General features: G+C 44.1%; 1 protein-coding gene across 3 annotated transcripts in view; it reads left to right on the forward strand.

Annotated features, from left to right (window-relative positions):
• Window positions 1-21,340, forward strand: part of myo18ab (myosin XVIIIA b) — a 154,347-nt gene that overhangs the window by 124,101 nt on the left and 8,906 nt on the right. For all 3 annotated transcript variants that reach the window (XM_077722067.1, XM_077722068.1, XM_077722070.1), the window contains 7 exons: window positions 1-86; window positions 152-265; window positions 5,010-5,126; window positions 5,197-5,280; window positions 7,410-7,547; window positions 13,325-13,510; window positions 13,605-13,744. The exon at window positions 1-86 is cut by the window's left edge and continues 61 nt beyond it. In XM_077722067.1, coding sequence (XP_077578193.1) covers window positions 1-86; window positions 152-265; window positions 5,010-5,126; window positions 5,197-5,280; window positions 7,410-7,547; window positions 13,325-13,510; window positions 13,605-13,744 — 865 coding nt within the window. The remainder of the gene's footprint in view (window positions 87-151; window positions 266-5,009; window positions 5,127-5,196; window positions 5,281-7,409; window positions 7,548-13,324; window positions 13,511-13,604; window positions 13,745-21,340) is intronic.

Genomic DNA, 21,340 nt, shown 5'->3' on the forward strand with positions numbered 1-21,340 from the left:
CTTTGCTTGCTGATGCCCATATAATGTTGGATCACATAAAAAACAATGCACCAAGCAAGCGGGAAATTGCTCAACTTAAGAATCAGGTGCATTCACAGTGTAATTCAAGACTTAAATATAACTATTTAATTTTTTCTTTCTTTCTGTCTAGCTGGAGGAGTCTGATTTAACTTGTGCAGCTGCTGTTAAAGCCCGTAAATCCATGGAGGTGGAGATTGAAGACTTGCATGTTCAAATGGATGATATCTCAAAAACCAAACAGACGGTAAGTATTCCTCCACTCTTTCCTCAGTATTTCCCTGAAAATCTCTCACCACCAGTTTCATACAAAAGAGCCATAAAGGACCCCATGTGCCAAGCAGAGTACCTCTGTGATATCCCGTAAAAGGGGTGGATGTTGCCTCAAAATAAGACATGGTGTGACAAAAATGCTAGGGATTTTACAGAAGGATGTTGCGTGTCGTGGCGAAAATGAATGAATAAAGACAAACCTCTGGGATCATCATCATCATCATACACTACACTAGCTAAATATCTGTTCATGGGCTTCAGATTATCTTATGTTACTTAGGGTGTAGCGGCTCTCTGCTCTCCAGTTTTCTACAGTTGCCAGGATTTAATTACTCTCGTTAGGAGATGTGATATATCCATCACAACAGATTACCAATGAACCTACAATATCCCAGAGGACATCTCGAGACCACCGGTATCTCCGTGGATAGCCAGCCCACCCAGGTTACGACACAAGCGGCAAGGGAAAGAAAGCAAACCGGGGATGCGTGTACATACACAATGACTTTTATCTACCGAGGGAGCTAACGATTGTCATTGTAATGGCTGTGTACATCCCACCGGGTACGAACGTCAAGCGACAAACTTGCAGCTTGACCACTCCAATGGAGTCTTTTTTGTCGCCGATGACTTCAACAGAGCATGTTTAAAGACTGTTCTGCCTAAGTTTATTCAGTAGGTCAAGTGTCACACCAAAGGAGATAAAACTCTAGACCATGTTTATTCTAACATCAAACACATCCCTCCCTCACCTTTCTGGATCGGACCATCTCTGCCTGTTCCTCACTCACCCCACTCCGGAGGCTAACAAGGCCACAAATAAAGATAATAAAAACATGGCCTGAGGATGCCCTTTCTCAGCTGCTGGACTGTTTTTCCCGCACCATTTGGGAACTTTTTGAACACCACAACCTCCAGGACTTCACGGACACGGTAATCACCTACAGCAAAAACCTTACGGACACTGTCACTGTTAATACACGTGTACAGGTTTTTCCTGGGGCCAGTCTTTGTACAACTTTACGACGTCTTTTTGAGTATTTATCCGTTTTAGCTACCGCAACCAAGATGGCACCGTTCAAGTGGCAGCTGGCGGCGATGGCTCCGTCTACTCTTGCTCGCTTTGTGTTTTGGCTGATTTCTGTCTTGATAATTTGATTTGGTGATTCTGGGTGATCCCATTTACTTTGATTTGGTTTGTGATTTTGCTTTGTTGTTCTGTCTGATCACCCTTGCTAACACCACTTTCAGGTCAGGGTACAAGGTACAATACAGCACAGCCAGAGCAGACCTGAAGAGAGGCATTAAAAAGGCCAAGGCAGCATATACGAGGAAAATGGAGGAACATTTACCATAAAATAACCCAAAGAAGATGTGGCAGGAAGTACGACACATTACCAATTAGAATGACAATAATGTGTCTGTTAACGCAGATCCCTCACTAGCGAAGGAACTGAGCCATCTCTTTGCTCGCTTTAAGAATGAAAAATCAGACCCAGTGTCAACACATCCACCACCACCCTCCAGCAGTACACTGAAGCTTCAGGAACATGAAGTGAGACAGGTACTGCGGACTGTGAAGACCAGGAATGCTGCTGGCCCTGAAGGAGTATCTGCACAAAAGCCTGTGCTGACCAGCTGACTGGTGTTTTCAGAAAGATTTTAAATTGTTCCGTGCCACAGAAGTGTTTTTTTTTTTTTTACTCTGGAAGATGGTGCAGTCACGTGGCAGCCAGTGGGAGTAGCTCTTTCCAATCTTATTTGTTTTTTGTGTTTTACAGCATTTCTATCTTTTTTTGATTGTAATATTTCTTAACACGTAGATTCCTATTTACTTTACTTTGTACTTTATACTTTTTGCTTTAATGTTTTTACAACTTTCCCTGTTCTATTAGCCTGGCTTCTTTCTGCGACTTCTTTGTTGGAACCATTCAGCCATGCCTACGTTGTCATACGCATGGGACTAGCTGTTACAATACGCAGCAAAAGGAGCAACACCTCAATGTCGCTGGAAATTCGGAGCTGGACAAAAGGTTCCAGAAAGAGAAGAAGCAACATTTAAGACCAATCATTCCATCTATTATAATGGGGAAAATGAGATCCCTCCACGATAAAATAGAAAATCTGTCGGCGCTTACCAGGCCGGAGATGCAGTCGAGGGGTTCTACTCTGCTATTGTTGATTATTCAGCTCCAGGCTACTGAGGAACTGTGCAAATAAGCTTGGAAGAGTGACTGCATATTCTCTACCTCAGTCACATTCTACAGAAGTTCCCCATCTTGTGGAAGCCATCCTGTGTGGTTCCAGTTTTGTCCAACTTTACAACGACTTTTTGAGTCTGTATTATTTTAGCTACCGCAACCAAAATGGCGCCGGAGTGGCCGCCGGTAGCGGTAGCTCCGTCCGCTCTATCTCATTTTGTGATTTTGCCGCTTTTCTGTCTTAATTATTTAATTTAATGATTCTTATTGATCCCATATACTTTGCTTTGCTTTGTGCTTTTGCTTTGTTGTTCTGTGGCTTTTGCAACTGCATTATCTACTTGAAACTATGTAACTATGCCTTTCATGTATATGAATTATCACCTTCTTGCTACTGTCACAATAACATTTCCCGAATTGGGATGAATATAGTTATCCAATCCAATCATCATCCCATCCTGCCTGAAATCTGCCAGCATTTTCCCTGTTCCTAAAAAAACAATCATTGACAGCCTGAATGATTATATGCCTGTTGCACTTACGCCTGTGATCATGGAGTGCTTTGAAAAGTTGGCTTCCCACCGTATCAGGGATACAATCCCTCCCTCAGTTGACCCTCATCATTTTGCTTATATAGCAAATAGGCCACTGAGGACGCCATCGCCATAGGACTACACAGAGCCCTGAGCCACCTGTATCACCATGGGAACAACGTGACGATGCTTTTCATTGAGTATAGCTCAGCTTTCAACACTATAATACCGCACATTCTGGCTGACAAACTATCCCACCTTGGACTATCCTCTTACATCTGATGCTGGATTAAGAACTTCTAAACCAACCGTCCACAAACTGTTAGACTTGCATTACACTGAGCACTGGCTCCCCTCAAGGCTGTGTCCTCTTCTATACTCCCTGTACATATACGAGTGTACACCGACCCACCAGTCTAACTCCATCATCAAATTTGCCGATGACACCACTGTGGTCGGACTCATCTCAAGGGGGGATGAGTCGGCCTACAGAGATAAGGTCAACAAACTGTCTTTGTGGTGTTTGGTGAACAATCTCACACTAAACACCACACAAACTAAAGAAATAATCCTTGACTTTCGCAAACGCTGCACAGATCTGGCCCCACTCATAAATGGAGTCTGCGTAGACAGGGTCCAGTCCTTCAAATTTTTGGCAGTCCACGTCATGGACGGACAAGCTTTCCTGTCTACAAACACCGCAGGTCCATTTCCTGAGGGGATTTAATCCTTATACATTCAATAACTTCGAATCAGAGGAAGCACACAGAGGCATGAGATTTTCTAGCTTCTGCTGAAGGAGGGTCAAAAGAGGCTAGGGATGGAAGATGTGTCTATCTTCCCGCCGACCAGCTTGAATCCCTGCCAAACCCCCACAGCTCAGCTCACTTTATTGACAAAGATCCTGTGACATAGAAATGGGTGGTGTTACAAACTTAAGGTGGGAAAACATAGACAAAGGAATGGGCAGTGTCATAGTTGCTGGACATTTCCAAAAGACCAAATCCATGCAAAATTATATTCTAATGACTACACAAAATAAAAGTATAATGAATACATTCCATACACTACACACTACTCAGGAGAAACAACTTGGACACTAAGATTCTGGTAACCTTCTATAAAGCCACTGTGGAGAACATCCTGGCATACTGCATAACAGTGTGGTATGCTGAAAACAGCAGCAGATAGAAAACCCATGCAGAGTTATCATGACCATCCAGAAGATCATCGGCTGCTCTCTGCCCTCACAGGAAGACATTGCCACCTGAACGCTACCTCAGCAGTGCCGGCCGGGAACATTGTCGGGGACCCATACCAGCCAGGTCTCACAAAGCACGGACAAATAGACTTAAGGACATTTTTTTTCCCACAGCCATCAGGACTCTGAACTTGCGTTAGCCCGACACACAATCCCTCCTGTGCAATAAGTTCAGAGTGTGCAATAACAATGTGCAATATCTTAGATTGTGCATTATTTTAGAATGTACTGTGCCAGGATGTGACTTTATATTTATAAATTACTTATTTATGTTCTTTTACTGGGAAAACACACTTTGTGCAGTAGCACCACCAATTTCATTATACACAGCTGTGTATAATGGCAATAAAGGCTTTTGATTTTGACTGATTTGATTTGAATAACTGGGACTTTTTGTATTTTTACATTGCTTTTTATGTTTGTTTCTTTTTTGTACTGGGAACTCGCACTTTGTGGAGTAGTACCACCAATTTCGTTATATGCGGCTGTTTATGATGACAATGAAGGCTTTTTATTAGATCTGATTGTTTCAGTCATGTTACAATATATTAAGTCATCCGTGGTTGAGACCACAAGCATATTGAACACTTTTAGACAATTTGACGGTGCTGAATTTCACATTCTCAGACTATTTAACCAAACCAAATGACCAGGTGTTTCATTTGTGTCTCGCCCTAAGCAACCTGTCACTATTATCTGACATTGTTTGTACTTGTACTTCAGCTAGAGGAACAGCTTAGTCGTCTACAGAGAGAGAAGAATGACTTCCAGACAAGAATGGAGGAAGACCAGGAAGACTTGAATGAGCTAATGAAGAAACACAAGGCTGCAGTGGCTCAGGTTTACTTGTCTTAATTTTGATTCCATCATAAAAGCAATAGAGTATTCTTGAAATGTTTTAATGTTTCAGTCAGGGCAGAACTTGGCTCAGATTACTGACCTTCAGGCACAGCTGGAGGAAGCACTCAGAGAGAAGCATGAAGTACATGAAATGGTATGTGCAGTATTTTTTGTTGCATAAACTTTTAGATGCATTACTAATGCAGATACCTGAGATATATAGATAGACAGACAGACAGATGGACATACAGTGCCATACGAGTGAAATTTTGAGCAAACATTCATGTGAGGCTGATCATAAGAACATCATGGGCACTGTCTCTCTCCCCCCGCAACTCCCTCGTGTAATGTCTCTCTGGTCGCAACTCCCTCGTGTAATGTCTCTCTGGTCGCAACTCCCTCATGCAAGGTCTATACGGGCACTGGGCGGAGCATTGCATTTTTATTTTATTTTTTCCCGTTAGTCAATGCGAATGGCGTATATACTACGTATCATTGGCTAGTGGTCGTGCGTTATCCTATTGTGATTACATTTGTGTGCATCATTTTGGGAATATTTTGAAGGGAATACAAAAGCAAACAACCCGATAGGTAACCCTAACCCTAATCCATCTGAAAGTCAGGGTGAAGGCGGGGCAATTATAGCCCCCCCCCCCCCGGGGGAGAAAGGTATCATAATTTCAAACAAAATTAGAATTAAGTTTATTGTAAAGTTAGATTAAACCTATTTTTGTGTGTGTCTGCATCGTAATCCAAGTTCATTTAAATGTGTTTGTTATGTTACGAGCGCCTTGCCATGCTAAACGTCCAGCCCCCCCTCTCTCTGTCACTTTCTCTCTCCTTTGCGTGAAATCTGTCTAATTTTAGTACTATGAAACACATTTTAGTACTTTTAAACTATTAGTCATTTGTTACTTTGTTAACAGATGGCAAATTAGAACAAATAAAAATGTTTTTCCAATCCAATCTTGATTTTCATCAGTGAATTTGTAATTGCTTACCAGTAATCACCTTAAATATATATATATATATGTGTGTGTGTGTGTGTGTGTGTGTGTGTGTGTGTGTGTGTGTGTGTGTGTGTGTGTGTGTGTGCGTGCGTGCGTGCGTGTGTATGTATATGTGTATGTATGTATGTGTACGTGTATATATAGATATGTATATGTATATGTATATATATAGATATGTAGATATATATAGATATATAGGTATATATATATATATATATATATATATATATATATATATATATATATATATATATATATATATATATATATATATATATATATATATATATATATATATATATATATATATATATATATATATATATATATATATATATATATATATATATATATATATATATATATATATATATATATATATATATATATATATATATATATATATATATATATATATATATATATATATATATATATATATATATATAAATTAATTAATTAATTAATTTACCGCATCTTAACATAATTCTGACCAGCTAGTCGAAAATTTGAGCGGTACCCTCTAATTGAACGACACTACGGGGGAAAGTTTGGAACATAGAACGGTATGCTGTTGAAATAGAGGTTTTACGATATATATGTGTGTGTTAGAGAGAGGGAGAGACGGGGACTGAGTGCGAGAGGGACAGGGAGTGAGAGAGAGAGACGGGGCCTGAGAGAGAGACAAGCGGGGACTGAGAGAGAGAGCGATGGGGACTGAGAGAGACAGAGAGGGAGGGAGGGAGATGAAGAGAGGGAGACAGTCTGACTGACTGACAGTCTTCTTGCACTTTGCAATGTGCTGGCCACCAATCCCGGTTGTCCCCTGCCTTCTGCCCATAGGTGGCCTTCTCATAATTCTTATTATTACCTTCAATTCAGGAATTACTATGGTTTTTAAAGTTATAGTTAATTAATCACAAATCTGTTAATCTGCAAACTTTAGTGCTGTACTAGATTATCCTAGCTGTCAAATAAGTCTTTATCTCTTTTATTCCAATTTCATTCCAAGATATTGATTGACCTCTAAAAACCCTATAATTGTAATTTTTGATTTTGCAAACCAAAAAAATTGGCATGGCATCCACCCAACTGGACTATTCATCCAAAATCATACCCTGATCAAATGTGAGTCAAATTGAAGTCACTCACCTGTAAACATTTTCCAAGTTCAGTGCAGTTCGTATTCAATAAAGCAGTTTTTTCCTGCAATTTTAGCTCGTGCTTTTCAATTTAAAAATCACTAATGCACAGTATGTTTACATTAACCCAGATGCAAGCCCTCCAGAGTCAACTAGACTTTCAGGAGCAGTCCATGGTGGAGAAATCACTTGTGAGCCGACAAGAGGCCAAGATTCGAGAGCTTGAAACTAAGCTAGAGTTTGAGAAGACCCAGGTTAAACGTCTGGAGGTGAGATCAACTAAAAAGACAACAAAAGCATCAGATGTAGGGGTAAAAGTCTGTTGAGGTGGTTAAATGTGCCATCAGCAACATCGCATGATTACAAAAAAATTGCTACGTCAAAGATATGATATCTCTGTTTTGATTCAAGCCTTCAAAAAATATGATGTCCTCATGGCCTCGATTCCTCGCTGCTTAATTAAACTACAAATTATACCGTAATTTGCGTCAATTTGTTGAGTTTGATTAATTTAATTAAGGGACAATGCATTTTAATGAACATATTCATATTCATGATAATGAACAGCGTATTTACTCGCTTTTGTCAGACAAAAATGATGACCGATTCAAGAGAATCAAGTTTTTATAGGCACATAAAAACAAGACATGCACCAAACTGCAAGTTGACGGCGCTGTGGAGCAATGACGTCACGACAAAATTATGCTTTTGCATCAGGATACGGTCATTTACCGTATTTACTCGCACATTAGCCGCTTTTGTCAGACAAGAGATTACTGAATTGAGGGTGGGGCTTATATGTGCGTAAAAACACGACATGCAAAAAAAACTCCAAAATGACGGCGCCGTAACGCAATGACGTCACGACAAAATGGCGCCATGAGAGGATGACGTCACAAAAGAATTGCGCCGTTGCGTCAGCGCATGATGTCGTGACGCAAGCAAATGTGGCCAATGTTTATTTCAAAATAGAGAATGGGATAGACAGATAAAATGCTAAACAAAAAGTATTTTGAGGTCTGAATGAAATTCAAGAAAAAAAAATGCATCTTAAATAAAACGTGAATAAACTCACGTTCCCGTCACTGCTCGCTCGGGGCACTGGTGCTGGGTGGCCATCTTAGCTAAGGCAGTGCCGTCTAAACCTAGTTAAACGTGCTCCTACTGGCCAAACGTGAGTAGCCTGGATTTGGAAATAAATCAAATTCCGCTTTTTCTGTATTTCTTGTTTGAAAGTGACAACTATTGAGGTAATATGAACTATCAAAATAATCAAGATATTTTTTACATTAACTTCAGTAATTACAAAGCATCAAGTTCTCATCAAGATAGACTTTTTTTTTTTTTTCAAATTTAGTAATTTGATATTTTGCATTTACAAAGACAGGCATATTAACTTCCTTCTGATATTGACCCTAATAATGTGCTTTTGATTCATACAGTATCTCAGAAATACCACTTTTGATTATTTTTTCAAAGATTTTCCCTTAAAGTAACACATTTGAATATGGAGATGAAAATTGGGAGTCAGGGGGGCAGTTTATACGCAAGAAATAATAAAATTCCAAAATGTAAACGCAATTTTCAGGGTGCGGATTATGTGTGAGTAAATACAGTAGTTCATTCCTATGGGAAAAATTGAGATACGAGTAAAATGACCTACGAGCTCGGGCCGGGAACGCATTAAGCCCATATCTCAAGGTATTACCATTTTGGGATGTGCTGACATGGTTAACACTACGAAGACATGTATCGTGGCTAAACGCGTCTGGCCAGTCACAGCAAGTTTAACTATGATAAGATGGCTGTGCCCTGAGCGAGCAATGGAAGGCACAAGTAAGTGTACTCAGGTCTGGCCAGTTAGACCCCGCTTATCTACAGTAAAATGGCGCCGCCCTGAGCGAGCAATGGCAGGCACATGTAAGTGTACTTGCGTCTTTTCAGTCAGAGCATGTTTAACTACAATAAGATGGCGGCGCCATCAGTGAGCAATGGCAGGCACGTAGTAATGCGTTTAATGCAAGATAATTTTTTTTCCTGAATTTCTTTCTTAGATGTCAAAATAGATTTTATTTAGCGTTTTGTCGGTTTATCATTTCTCTATTTTGAAATAAATTATCATATCGACCGCATTATGGCATCTTTTCTCCGTTACTTTGCAGTTTCTTGTATGTCAAATCTAATCTGTGTGAATATTGGTCGTACCCTCGATTCAGTCATCATTTTTTTTTCAAATCAAATCAAAAGCCTTTATTGTCATACTCAGCTGTGGATAACAAAATTGGTGATGCTACTCCACAAAATGCATTTTCCCAGTAAAAAAAAAAAAAAAAAAACATCAAAAATAGGTAATGTAAAAATATGTAAAGTCACATCCTGGCGAGGTAAATTCTAAAATATTGCACAATGTAAGATATTGCACAGTTCTTGCACAGCCCGAAGTTACAGAAGGGATTGTGTGTCGTGCTAACACAAGTTCAGAGACCTGATGGCTGTGGAAAAAAAACTTTCCTTAAGTCTATTTGTCCGTGCTTTGTGAGACCTGTAGCGTCTGCCAGAGGGCTGGAACAGTTTGTGACCAGGCTGGTTTAGGTCCTTAACAATGTTCTCTACTAAGGTAGCGAGGGCTGGCAATGTCATCCAGTGATGGCAGAGAACAGCCGATGATCTAGTAAAGTACAGTGTCCATGTAGTCCTGGAGGTTGTGGTGTTCAAAAAGTTCCCAAATGGTGCGGGCAAAAACAGTCCTCCAGCGGAGAAAGGGCGTCTCAGGCCACATTTTTATTATCTTTATTTGTGGCCTTGTTAGCCTCCGAAGTGGGGTGTATGAGGATTGAGGGACAAACTGAGATTATCGGATCCAGCAAGCTGAGAGAGGTGTGTGGCTCTATAAGCATGTTTGATGTTAAAATAAACATGATCTAGAGTTTTATCTTCTCTAGTGTGACACTTCACGTACTGGATAAACTTAGGCAGAACAGTCTTTAAACATGCTTTGTTGAAGTCAGCGGCGACAATAAAGACTCCCATCGGGGTGGTTGAGCTGCTGTTTGTTTACAGTCGCTAGCAGGAGGCTAAGTGCCGCGCTAACGTTAGCATCCGGTGGGATGTAGACAGCCATTACAATGACAATCGTTAGCTCTCTAAGTCATGACTGGACGATTCGCCGAAATAGGTTTTGCCGATGGACGTTTGGCCAAAGGACAGTTCGCCGAGCGGGCGTTTGGCCGAACGGATAGTTAACCCAACGGATAGTTAGCTGACTGTATAGCCAGCCGACCGGACGTGGCGCCGCGTGTGTTCGCCTCGCCCCCGGTCGTGTGTGTACATGTTTTTCAACCTCTTCAAGTAAAATTATTATCTTTGTACTGGCCATTGACTAATTCATTTTTTTGAACCATCTTTTGCTAAGTGGTTTAGGTTTTTTTTTTTTTTTTACCAGTGCTGTGGGTCAGCAAGGGTCAACAAAAGGATTATTGTAGTTGAGTGACATGGATTTCAAAACAAATTCACTGAACACTGCTCACTGTCAGACGTAAACAACATGAATAAGACTATATAAGTCAACTGACAAAATCCTCTGGATGCAAGTTTAGTGATGGGTCATTTGGGAATAAATAGACATGGTTCAAATGAATTGGTCAAGAGCCAGTACAAAGATAATCATTTCACTTGCTTTTTAATATTAAACCTGCCTTCTTTAATCTTAGAAAATATCAGATCATATGTTCTTTGAGTTTTAGCTTTTGGGATGCAGAAGTGCCCTCCGCTGGACATATTTCTAAATACTAAGTGCCTTGGACAGACCAGAGGGGCTTACAGAACAATACCATGCCATGGAGCACACTTTTACTTCTAGTTTAATTTTAAATAATTTCCCATTATTTTAGGAAATATATATTATTTTTCTGGATTAGGATTTCTACTATTTTCTACTATTTCTTCTGTTCTGAATGCCCTTGTAATTCCTAAATGAATGTTATCTATAATGGGCTGTACATGGCCTACGGGCCGAGGTCGAAACACATGTACACAAACGAACGGGGGCAGGGCCAGCACGTGCGCTGCAACGTCTGGTCGGCTAACTATCCGTTCGGCCAAACGCCCCCCTTGGCGAACTGTCCTTTGGCCAGACGTCCGTCGGCGAAACGTCTTTAGGCGAATCGCCCGAGTACCCTCTAGTTAGATAGAAGGACTTGCACCGAACTGTCAAGACCTCTAAATCAGAGGAACAGTGAGTGTTAAAGATCCTACTGTTGCTGCACCAGTCGTTGTGTATCTACATGCAAAGCCCCCCCTCCTTTCTTTTCCCGGATTTGGCCAATCGATCCTGCCTGAGTAGCATGCAGCTAGCAAGCGTGAAGCTAGCAAGCGTTACTGCGGCGTCGGGATTTGCGGGTGTAGCTACGTTTCCGTGATAAGAATAATGTTGCAGTTCCTGAGCTGTTGGTAGCAAGCAGAAGTTTCAAATGGTCCGTTTTTTGGGTGATGGTTCTGGCATTGGTCAAAAATATACTCGTAAGCGGTGCTCTGTCCGTTTGTTTACTTAGCTTAGCAGTTAGGCTCGCCCTGTTTCCCCTCTTTGGCTTTCTTTCCCTTCGCCGCCTCCGTCGTATTCTGAGTGTGCTGACTATCCACGGAGATCCCGGTGGTCCTCGGGGATATTGTAGGTTCGTTGGTAATCTGTTGTGATGGATTTATCGCCTCTTTTACCAAGAGTAATTAAATTCTGGCGACTGTAGAAAATGTTGGCCTCGCAGATGTTCGTAAATAACGATAAGATTGAGAAAACAAAAGCCGACCACCTGAAAAGCATAATTGTATGGTGACAATTAGGCTTTTGTTGTTGATGATGACGACAAAGCCTATGTCCGATAATTATTATACGTCGTCATCCACGGCCTCCAGGTTCTCGGCGCTGTCGTCCGAGGCGCTCAAGTATACGCCGTCCTCCACGTTCTCCAGGTTGTCGCCGCTGTCGTCCACGCTCTCCAGGTTCTCGACGCCGTCGTCCTCGCTCTCCAGGTTCTCGCCGCCGTCGTCCACGCTCTCCAGGTTCTCGTTGCCGTCGTACAGGCTCTCCAGGTTCTCGCCGCCGTTTTGGCCCCTGCCAAAAGGATGCCCGGCCTAGGCCTTCAAGTTCTCGCCGCCATCTTGGCCTCCGCCAGAATGATGTCCGTCCAAGTCCTCCAGGTTCTCGCCGCTGTCTTGGACCCGCCGGAAAATCGCCATCACCGGGGCCCGTAGCAAGTGGACTACTGTCATTAGGCGCATGAGAACAGGGCGCCGGTATAGGTGCGTGAGTGCGGTGCGCCGCTGTCGGCGCGAGGGTGCGGGGCGCCGGCTTCGAGATTTCCCTAATTTTCACGCCTGGTCTAAAAAATCCAGAGTTATTCTGCCCAACTATCATGCTCCGTCTCAAGATGGCTGTCATGATCACGCCATGACACGTAATGGTCGTCGTCATTCAGCCCCATCTTGAACAGGCAGCCATCATCCTGCCCTGCCTCAAAATGGCCATTGTAATGAAACGTGACAAAAAAGCAGGCGTCATCAAGCCCTGCTCAGCCGTCGGCGCACTCTCTGTCCCGCCTCCTCCTCTCCTGTCGCTGCCATGCACACCGTGACCTGGCTGGCAGCTGGAACGCCGCCCTTTTCAGCAACCTGGTTAGGAGCACGTCACCGTCATCCTATCAGAAGGGAGAAAAACAATTCTTCAGCCGTCAATGGCCGATAGTCCGTAACGGATGGGCAGCTCACAGCGCTCCGCTTGGCCGCGAAGGAAGGCTCATTCATCCTCGGAATGGGAGCCCAGAAGGTTAACAAGCTCCAGGCTATCCTCGTGATTAAAAAAATCTCAGTCCTAGTCCGGGTCTTCTTACCATGACACTTTCTAAACTAGATATCTTTTTCATTAATGGGACACATAATGTGCATATTAACAAATTACAGTTAGTTTGGTGTATATACATGTTTACACATGTCATACATGTGACTATATACATGTTTATTACAGTGTAGAATATAATCTCTCATTTTTCCACAGAGCCTTGTAGCCCGTCTTAAGGAAAATTTGGAAAAACTCACAGAGGATCGAGATCAACACAACAGCTATGAGATCCGGGAGAAAGAACATAGCAAACGATTGCAGAGACAGATTCGCGACATGAAAGAAGAGATGGTGGAACTTGCCAAAAAGGAAGGAGAAGCCAGCCGCAAAAAGCATGAGCTGGTATTCACAAATATTAAATGGTTATGAGTTATCAGCCTAATCAATGTGTGAACTACCTTTAAAAGATATATATAGTAATTTATATTGTTAACAGGATATGGACATTGAGTGCTTAGAGGCTGCAAATCAGAGCCTACAGGCAGACCTCAAACTAGCCTTCAAACGGATTGGGGACCTCCAGGCTGCCATTGAGGATGAAATGGAAAGTGATGACAATGAAGACCTCATCAATAGGTAATCATTCATATTGCTACACATTAATAAACAATTGTTCACAAACAAAATACGTATAGAAATATAGGTTAGCAAGGGTCAGAAAACTTTTGTGCAAGACAATTTATTTTCTTGTCAGCCAAAGTATAGTTCAAGATTAGATTTTCAAAAGGCAAACCCTGTTGTTCAAAATATTGTTTCCTTTTCATCTATGCTGTTAGACTAAGTATAAATATGCTAATAAATTAATCTGTTTGAAATTAATAACATGGATTACTGTAACTACTTGCTGTGCTGGTAATGAGGATCTCTCTCTTTACATCTCTCGGTCTCTCTCTCTTTACATCTCTCTGTCTCTCTCTCTTTACATCTCTCTGCCTCTCTCTCTCTCTACATTTCTCTCTCTCTTTACATCTCTCTCTCTCTTTACATCTCTCTGTCTCTCTCTCTTTACATCTCTCTGTCTCTCTCTCTTTACATCTCTCTGTCTCTCTCTCTCTCTCTTTACATCTCTCTGTCTCTCTCTCTCTTTACATCTCTCTGTCTCTCTCTCTCTTTACATCTCTCTGTCTCTCTCTACATCTCTCTCTCTCTTTACATCTCTCTGTCTCTCTCTACATCTCTCTCTCTCTTTACATCTCTGTCTCTCTCTCTCTCTTTACATCTCTCTGTCTCTCTCTCTCTCTTTACATCTCTCTGTCTCTCTCTCTCTCTTTACATCTCTCTGTCTCTCTCTCTCTCTTTACATCTCTCTGTCTCTATCTCTTTCTTTACATCTCTCTGTCTCTCTCTCTCTCTTTACATCTCTCTGTCTCTCTCTCTTTACATCTCTCTGTCTCTCTCTCTTTACATCTCTCTGTCTCTCTCTCTTTACATCTCTCTGTCTCTCTCTCTCGTTACATCTCTCTGTCTCTCTCTCTTTACATCTCTCTGTCTCTCTCTCTCTTTACATCTCTCTGTCTGTCTCTCTCTTTACACCTCTCTGTCTCTCTCTCTTTACATCTATTTGTCTCTCTCCTTACATCTCTCTCTCTCTCTCTTTACATCTCTCTGTCTCTCTCTCTCTTTACATCTCTCTGTCTCTCTCTCTCTTTACATCTCTCTGTCTCTCTCTCTATCTCTCTCCCTCTCTCTATCTCCCTCTCTCTCTCTATCTCTCTCTTTACATCTCTATGTCTCTCTCTCTATCTCTCTCTTTACATCTCTATGTCTCTCTCTCTATCTCTCTCCCTCTCTCTATCTCCCTCTCTCTCTCTATCTCTCTCTTTACATCTCTATGTCTCTCTCTCTTTACATCTCTCGGTCTCACTCTCTTTACATCTCTCTGTCTCACTCTCTTTAAATCTCTCTGTCTCACTCTCTCTTCACATCTCTCTCTCTGTCTCACTCTCTTTACATCTCTCTGTCTCTCTCTTTATACATCTCTCTCTCTTTACATCTCTCTGTCTGTCTCTCTCTTTACATCTCTCTGTCTTTCTCACTTTATATCTCTCTGTCTCTCTCTCTCTTTACATCTCTGTCTCTCTCTCTCTTTGCATCTCTCTCTCTCTCTCTCTCTCTCTCTCTCTTTGCATATCTCTCTCTCTTTACATCTCTCTGTCTCACTCTCTCTTTACATCTCTCTGTCTCTCTCTCTTTACATCTCTCTGTCTCTCTCTCTGTCTGTCTCTTTACATCTCTATGTCTCTCTCTTTACATGTCTCTGTCTCTCTTTAGATCTCACTGTCTCTCTCTCTCTACATGACTCGGTCTCTCTCTTTACATCTCTGTGTCTCTCTGTCTTTACATCTCTGTCTCTCTCTTTACATCTCTCTCTCTCTCTCTTTACATCTCTCTGTCTCTCTCTCTCTCTCTCTTTACATCTCTGTCTGTCACTCTCTTTACATCTCCCTGTCTCTCTCTATATATCTGTCTCTCTCTCTCTCTTTACATCTCTCTGTCTCTCTCTCTCTTTACATCTCTCTGTCTCTCTCTCTCTCTTTACATCTCTCTGTCTCTCTCTCTTTACATCTCTCTGTCTCACTCTCTTTACATCTCTCTCTCTCTCTCTCTCTCTCTGTTTGTTACTCTCTTTACATTTCGCTGTCTCTCTCTCTCTTCACATGTCTCTGTCTCTCTTTACATCTCGCTGTCTCTCTCTCTCTCTTCACATGTCTCTGTCTCTCTTTACATCTCTCTGTCTCTCTTTATGTCTCTCTGTCTCTCTCTCTTTGCATATCTCTCTCTTTTTACATCTCTCTGTCTCACTCTCTTTACATCTCTCTGTCTCACTCTCTCTTCACATCTCTCTCTCTCTCTCTCTCTCTCTCTCTCTCTCTCTCTCTCTGTGCCTCACTCTCTTTACATCTCGCTGTCTCTCTCTCTCTTCACATGTCTCTGTCTGTCTTTACATCTCGCTGTCTCTCTCTCTTCACATGTCTCTGTCTCTCTTTACATCTCTCTGTCTCTCTTTACATCTCTCTGTCTCTCTTTCTTTCCATCTCTCTCTCTCTCTCTCTTTGCATATCTCTCTCTCTCTCTTTACATCTCTCTGTCTCACTCTCTCTTTATATCGCTCTGTGTCTCTCTGTCTCTCTCTCTTTACATCTCTGTCTCTCTCTCTGTCTCTCTCTCTTTACATGTCTCTGTCTCTCTCTCTCTCTTTGCATATCTCTCTCTTTACATCTCTCTGTCTCTCTCTTTACATGTCTCTCTTTACATGTCTCGGTCTCTCTCTTTACATCTCTGTGTGTCTCTCTCTTTACATCTCTGTCTCTCTCTCTTTACATCTCTGTCTCTCTCTCTTTACATCTCTGTCTCTCTCTCTTTACATCTCTCTCTCTCTCTTTACATCTCTCTCTCTGTCACTCTCTTTACATCTCCCTGTCTCTCTATATCTCTGTCTCCCTCTCTCTCTTTACATCTCTCCCTCTTTACATCTCTCTGTCTGTCACTCTCTTTAGATCTCCCTGTCTCTCTATATCTGTCTCTCTCTCGCTCTATACATCTCTCTGTTTGTCACTCTCTTTACATCTCCATGTCTCTCTATATCTCTGTCTCTCTCTCTTTACATCTCTCTGTCTCTCTCTCTCTTTGTCTCTCTGCATCTCTCTCTCTCTCTCATTGCACCTCTCTCTCTTTACATCTCTCTGTGTCTCTACCTCTCTCTCTTTACATCTCTCTGTGTCTCTACCTCTCTCTCTTTACATCTCTCTGTCTCTCTACCTCTCTCTCTTTACATCTCTCTGTCTTTCTCTTTACATCTCTCTGTCTCTCTCTCTCTTTTTACATCTCTCTGTCTCTCTCTCTCTCTTTCCATCTCTCTGTCTCTCTCTCTCTTTACATCTCTCTTTCTCACTCTCTCTTTACATCTCTCCGTCTCTCTCTTCTTACATCTCTCCGTCTCTCTCTTCTTACATCTCTCTGTCTCTATCTCTCTTTACATCTCACTGTCTCTCTCTCTCTCTTCACATCTCTCTGTCTCTCTCTCTTTACATCTCTCTGTCTCTCTCTCTTTTTACATCTCTCTGTCTCTCTCTCTCTCTCTCTCTCTCTCTCTCTCTCTCTCTCTCTCTCTCTCTCTCTCTCTCTTACATCTCTCTGTCTCTCTTTACATCTCACTTTCTCTCTCTCTCTCTCTCTCTCTCTCTCTCTCTCTCTCTCTCTCTCTCTCTCTCTCTCTCTCTCTCTCTCTTACATCTCACTGTCTCTCTCTCTCTTTACATCTCTCTGTCTCTCTCTCTCTCGTTCTGTCTCTCTCTCTTGTTCTGTCTCTCTCTCTCTCTCTTTATATCTCTCTGTCGCTCTCTCTCTTTACATCTCTCTGTTTCTCTCTCTTTACATCTCTCTGTCTCTCTCTCTTTACATCTCTCTGTCTCTCTCTCTTTACATCTCTCTCCCTCTCTCTATCTCTCTCTCTCCCTTTCTCTCTCTCTCTCTCTATCTCTCTCTCCCTTTCTCTATCTCTCTCTCCCTCTCTCTATCTCTCTCTTTACATCTCTCTGTCTCTCTCTCTTTACATCTTTCTGTCTCACTCTCTTTACATCTCTCTATCTCTCTCTATTTACATCTCTCTGTCTCACTCTCTCTTTACATCTCTCTCTCTCTCTCTCTCTCTCTCTCTCTCTCTCTCTTTACATCTCTCTGTCTCACTCTCTTTACATCTCTCTCTCTCTCTCTCTCTCTGTGTCTTACTCTCTTTACATTTCGCTGTCTCTCTCTCTCTTCACATGTCTCTGTCTCTCTTTACATCTCGCTGTCTCTCTCTCTCTCTTCACATGTCTCTGTCTCTCTTTACATCTCTCTGTCTCTCTCTCTCTTTGCATATCTCTCTCTCTTTACATCTCTCTGTCTCACTCTCTTTACATCTCTCTGTCTCACTCTCTCTTCACATCTCTCTCTCTCTCTCTCTCTCTCTCTCTCTCTCTCTCTCTCTCTCTCTGAGCCTCACTCTCTTTACATCTCGCTGTCTCTCTCTCTCTCTTCACATGTCTCTGTCTCTCTCTCTCTTCACATGTCTCTGTCTCTCTCTCTCTTCACATGTCTCTGTCTCTCTTCACATCTCTCTGTCTCTCTCTCTTTCCATCTCTCTCTCTCTTTGCATATCTCTCTCTCTCTCTTTACATCTCTCTGTCTCACTCTCTCTTTATATCTCTCTGTGTCTCTCTGTCTCTCTCTCTTTACATCTCTGTCTCTCTCTCTGTCTCTCTCTCTTTACATCTCTCTGTCTCTCTCTCTCTTTACATCTCTCTGTCTCTCTCTCTTTACATCTCTGTGTCTCTCTCTTTACATGTCTCTGTCTCTCTTTAGATCTCACTGTCTCTCTTTACATGTCTCGGTCTCTCTCTTTACATCTCTGTGTGTCTCTCTCTTTGTCAGGAGTGGCTGGATTGCCTTTCCCGGCATGACGTCACGATAACTATCAGCTGTCACTAATTACGTGATTAGATTATTTTTGGTATTTAAGCATTATGATTTTCTGTGGACACCGTCGGATCGTCTGGTTTAGTTCTGGTTTCGTTTCCTGTTAATCCTCGTAGTCTTTGCTGTTTCCATTGACGCCACGCCGCATGTATTTTTCGTTTGTAATGAGTGGTCAAGCCAAGTTATTGAAGTTATGTTACCCCGTTTATTAAATCAACCTACAAGAGCTACAGATCTGCCTCACCTTTCCATTTACTTCGGCGACTCTGCATCTGGGTTCAACTTCCCCTACGATCGCGTCGCACTACGCGGCGAGATCGTAACAGCACGATCCGACCAGAATGGACCCAGCGGAGCGCCACCCACGCTCGCGGCGACGCACTCGGCGACGCCGACCATCTACCTCTAAGACACCCGACTGCTTGGAGTGTATAAGAAACCCCTCAGAATCGTTTAGGAGTTTTATAATGAACACACCGTGGTGCGGGGCTCTCAGGCACATCATTGCTAGAGATGAGCCCTGGGAAGCCTTTACCGTTTCATCATGATGCCCAGGTGCGTACAACCACCAGAGAGCGCCCAAGTTATCTTATGCCTATGCCCAGAGGAATTGATTCACCATGGAGGGAGCCTGAAGATTCTGGTGAGGAGGACATCGTTGAGGAAATTGATTTTTTCGCTGGCGTTTCGGAATCCGATGATGAATTCTTTGACCAATTCGGACCCCGAGACCTTCCACTGGAGGAGGATTATCCCGATTGTTCCCCCGATAATTCCTATTACAAATACCCCGACCAGCAATTACAGAGTGGGCTAACCACCAATTATGGGGCACGACGTGATGGCGGGGGTGCTGTGCAATCCTCCCAGAGGAGGCGCCGAGCGCCACGCCGTAGAGCGAAGCGAAAGCAATGCCTGGACACACTAACCACTGTCCAAGTTACGCGCCCGACCACGTCCGTCCAAGCTCCTTTTCTGACCACGTCCCTCCAAGCTCCTTTTCCGACCACGTCCCTCCAAGCTCCTTTTCCGACCACCACCACGCTTTTCCAAGTGCCCGAAGTTACTCGGCCGACCACGCCTTTCCAAGTGGCCGAAGTCACTCGGCCGACCACGCCTGTCCAAGTGGCCGAAGTCACTCGGCCGACCACGCCTTTTCAAGTGCCCGAAGTCACTCGGCCGACCACGCCTTTCCAAGTGCCCGAAGTTACTCGGCCGACCACGCTGTACCAGCAGCTCCTAAGGACTATGCAGCCCTTCCCGTTCCAAGTGGCCGAAGTCACTCGGCCGACCACGCCTGTCCAAGTGGCCGAAGTCACTCGGCCGACCACGCCTGTCAAAGTGGCCGAAGTCACTCGGCCGACCACGCCTGTCCAAGTGGCCGAAGTTACTCGGCCCAGCGCGCCGTTTCAAGTGCCCCAAGCTCCTGTGCCAAGGCCACGCAAATTACTTCCGTTGCCTTTGGGGTCGCCGGTCGCACCCGTACCGAAGCCACGGATCAGGTTTCTGGTGACGGACGGCCATTCTAGCACCGCTCTCCCAAGCACCGCTCTCCCAAGCACCGCTCTCCCAAGCACCGCTCTCCCAAGCACCGCTCTCCCAAGCACCGCTCTCCCAAGCACCGCTCTCCCAAGCACCGCTCTCCCAAGCACCGCTCTCCCAAGCACCGCTCTCCCAAGCACCGCTCTCCCAAGCACCGCTCTCCCAAGCGCCTGCCCGTCCAGCGCCTGCCCGCCCAGAAGTGGCGACGATGCTCCGGCGCTCGAGGAAGACGGGGCCGGCGACGTCGAGAGTGGTATTTCGCCGGAGTCCCTGGAAGATGGGACTGGCGACGTCGAGAGAGGCAATTCGCCGGAGTCCCTGGAAGAAGGGGCTGGCGACGTCGAGAGTGCCAATTCGCCGGTGCCCCTGGAGGAAGAAGACGGTGACGTCGAGAGTGGCAATTCGCCGGAGTCCCTGGAGGAAGGGGCTGGCGACATCGAGAGAGGCAATTCGCCGGAGTCCCTGGAAGAAGGGGCTGGCGACATCGAGAGTGCCAATTCGCCGGTGCCCCTGGAGGAAGAAGCCGGTGACGTCGAGAGTGGCAATGCGCCGGAGTCCCTGGAGGAAGGGGCTGGCGACGTCGAGAGTGCGAATTCGCCGGTGCCCCTGGAGGAAGAAGCCGGTGACGTCAAGAGTGGCAATTCGCCGGACTCCCTGGATGAAGGGGCTGGCGACGTCGAGAGTGCCAATTTGCCGTTGCCCCTAGAGGATGGGGCTGGTGACGTCAAGAGTGGTAATTCGCTGGTGCCCCTGGAGGAGGAAGCCGGTGACGTCGAGAGTGGCAATGCGCCGGAGTCCCTGGCAGTAGGGGCTGGCGACGTCAAGAGTGGTAATTCGCCGGAGTCCCTGGAAGGAGGGGCCGGTGACGTCAAGAGTGGTAATTTGCTGGTGCCCCTTGAGGAGGAAGCCGGTGACGTCGAGAGTGGCAATTCGCCGGTGCCCCTGGAGGACGGGGCCGGCGACGTCCAGAGAAGCAATGATCCGGGTTCCTGGGAGAAGAGGGTTGTCCACCCCCCGAGCAAACAGGGTAAGGTGCCCGACCGTACTAAACTTCTAATATTTCCTGAAGGCAGGCAGTTTGGCAAAGACTTAAGGGACCAGCTGGGATGCCTGCCGGACCGACCACTGCCTCGTCTCGTTTCTGGCCGGCGCGGACGCCCGCCGGATCGACCA

This window comes from Stigmatopora nigra, chromosome 8 (assembly GCF_051989575.1).
Source record: "Stigmatopora nigra isolate UIUO_SnigA chromosome 8, RoL_Snig_1.1, whole genome shotgun sequence".
Lineage (NCBI taxonomy): Eukaryota > Metazoa > Chordata > Actinopteri > Syngnathiformes > Syngnathidae > Stigmatopora > Stigmatopora nigra.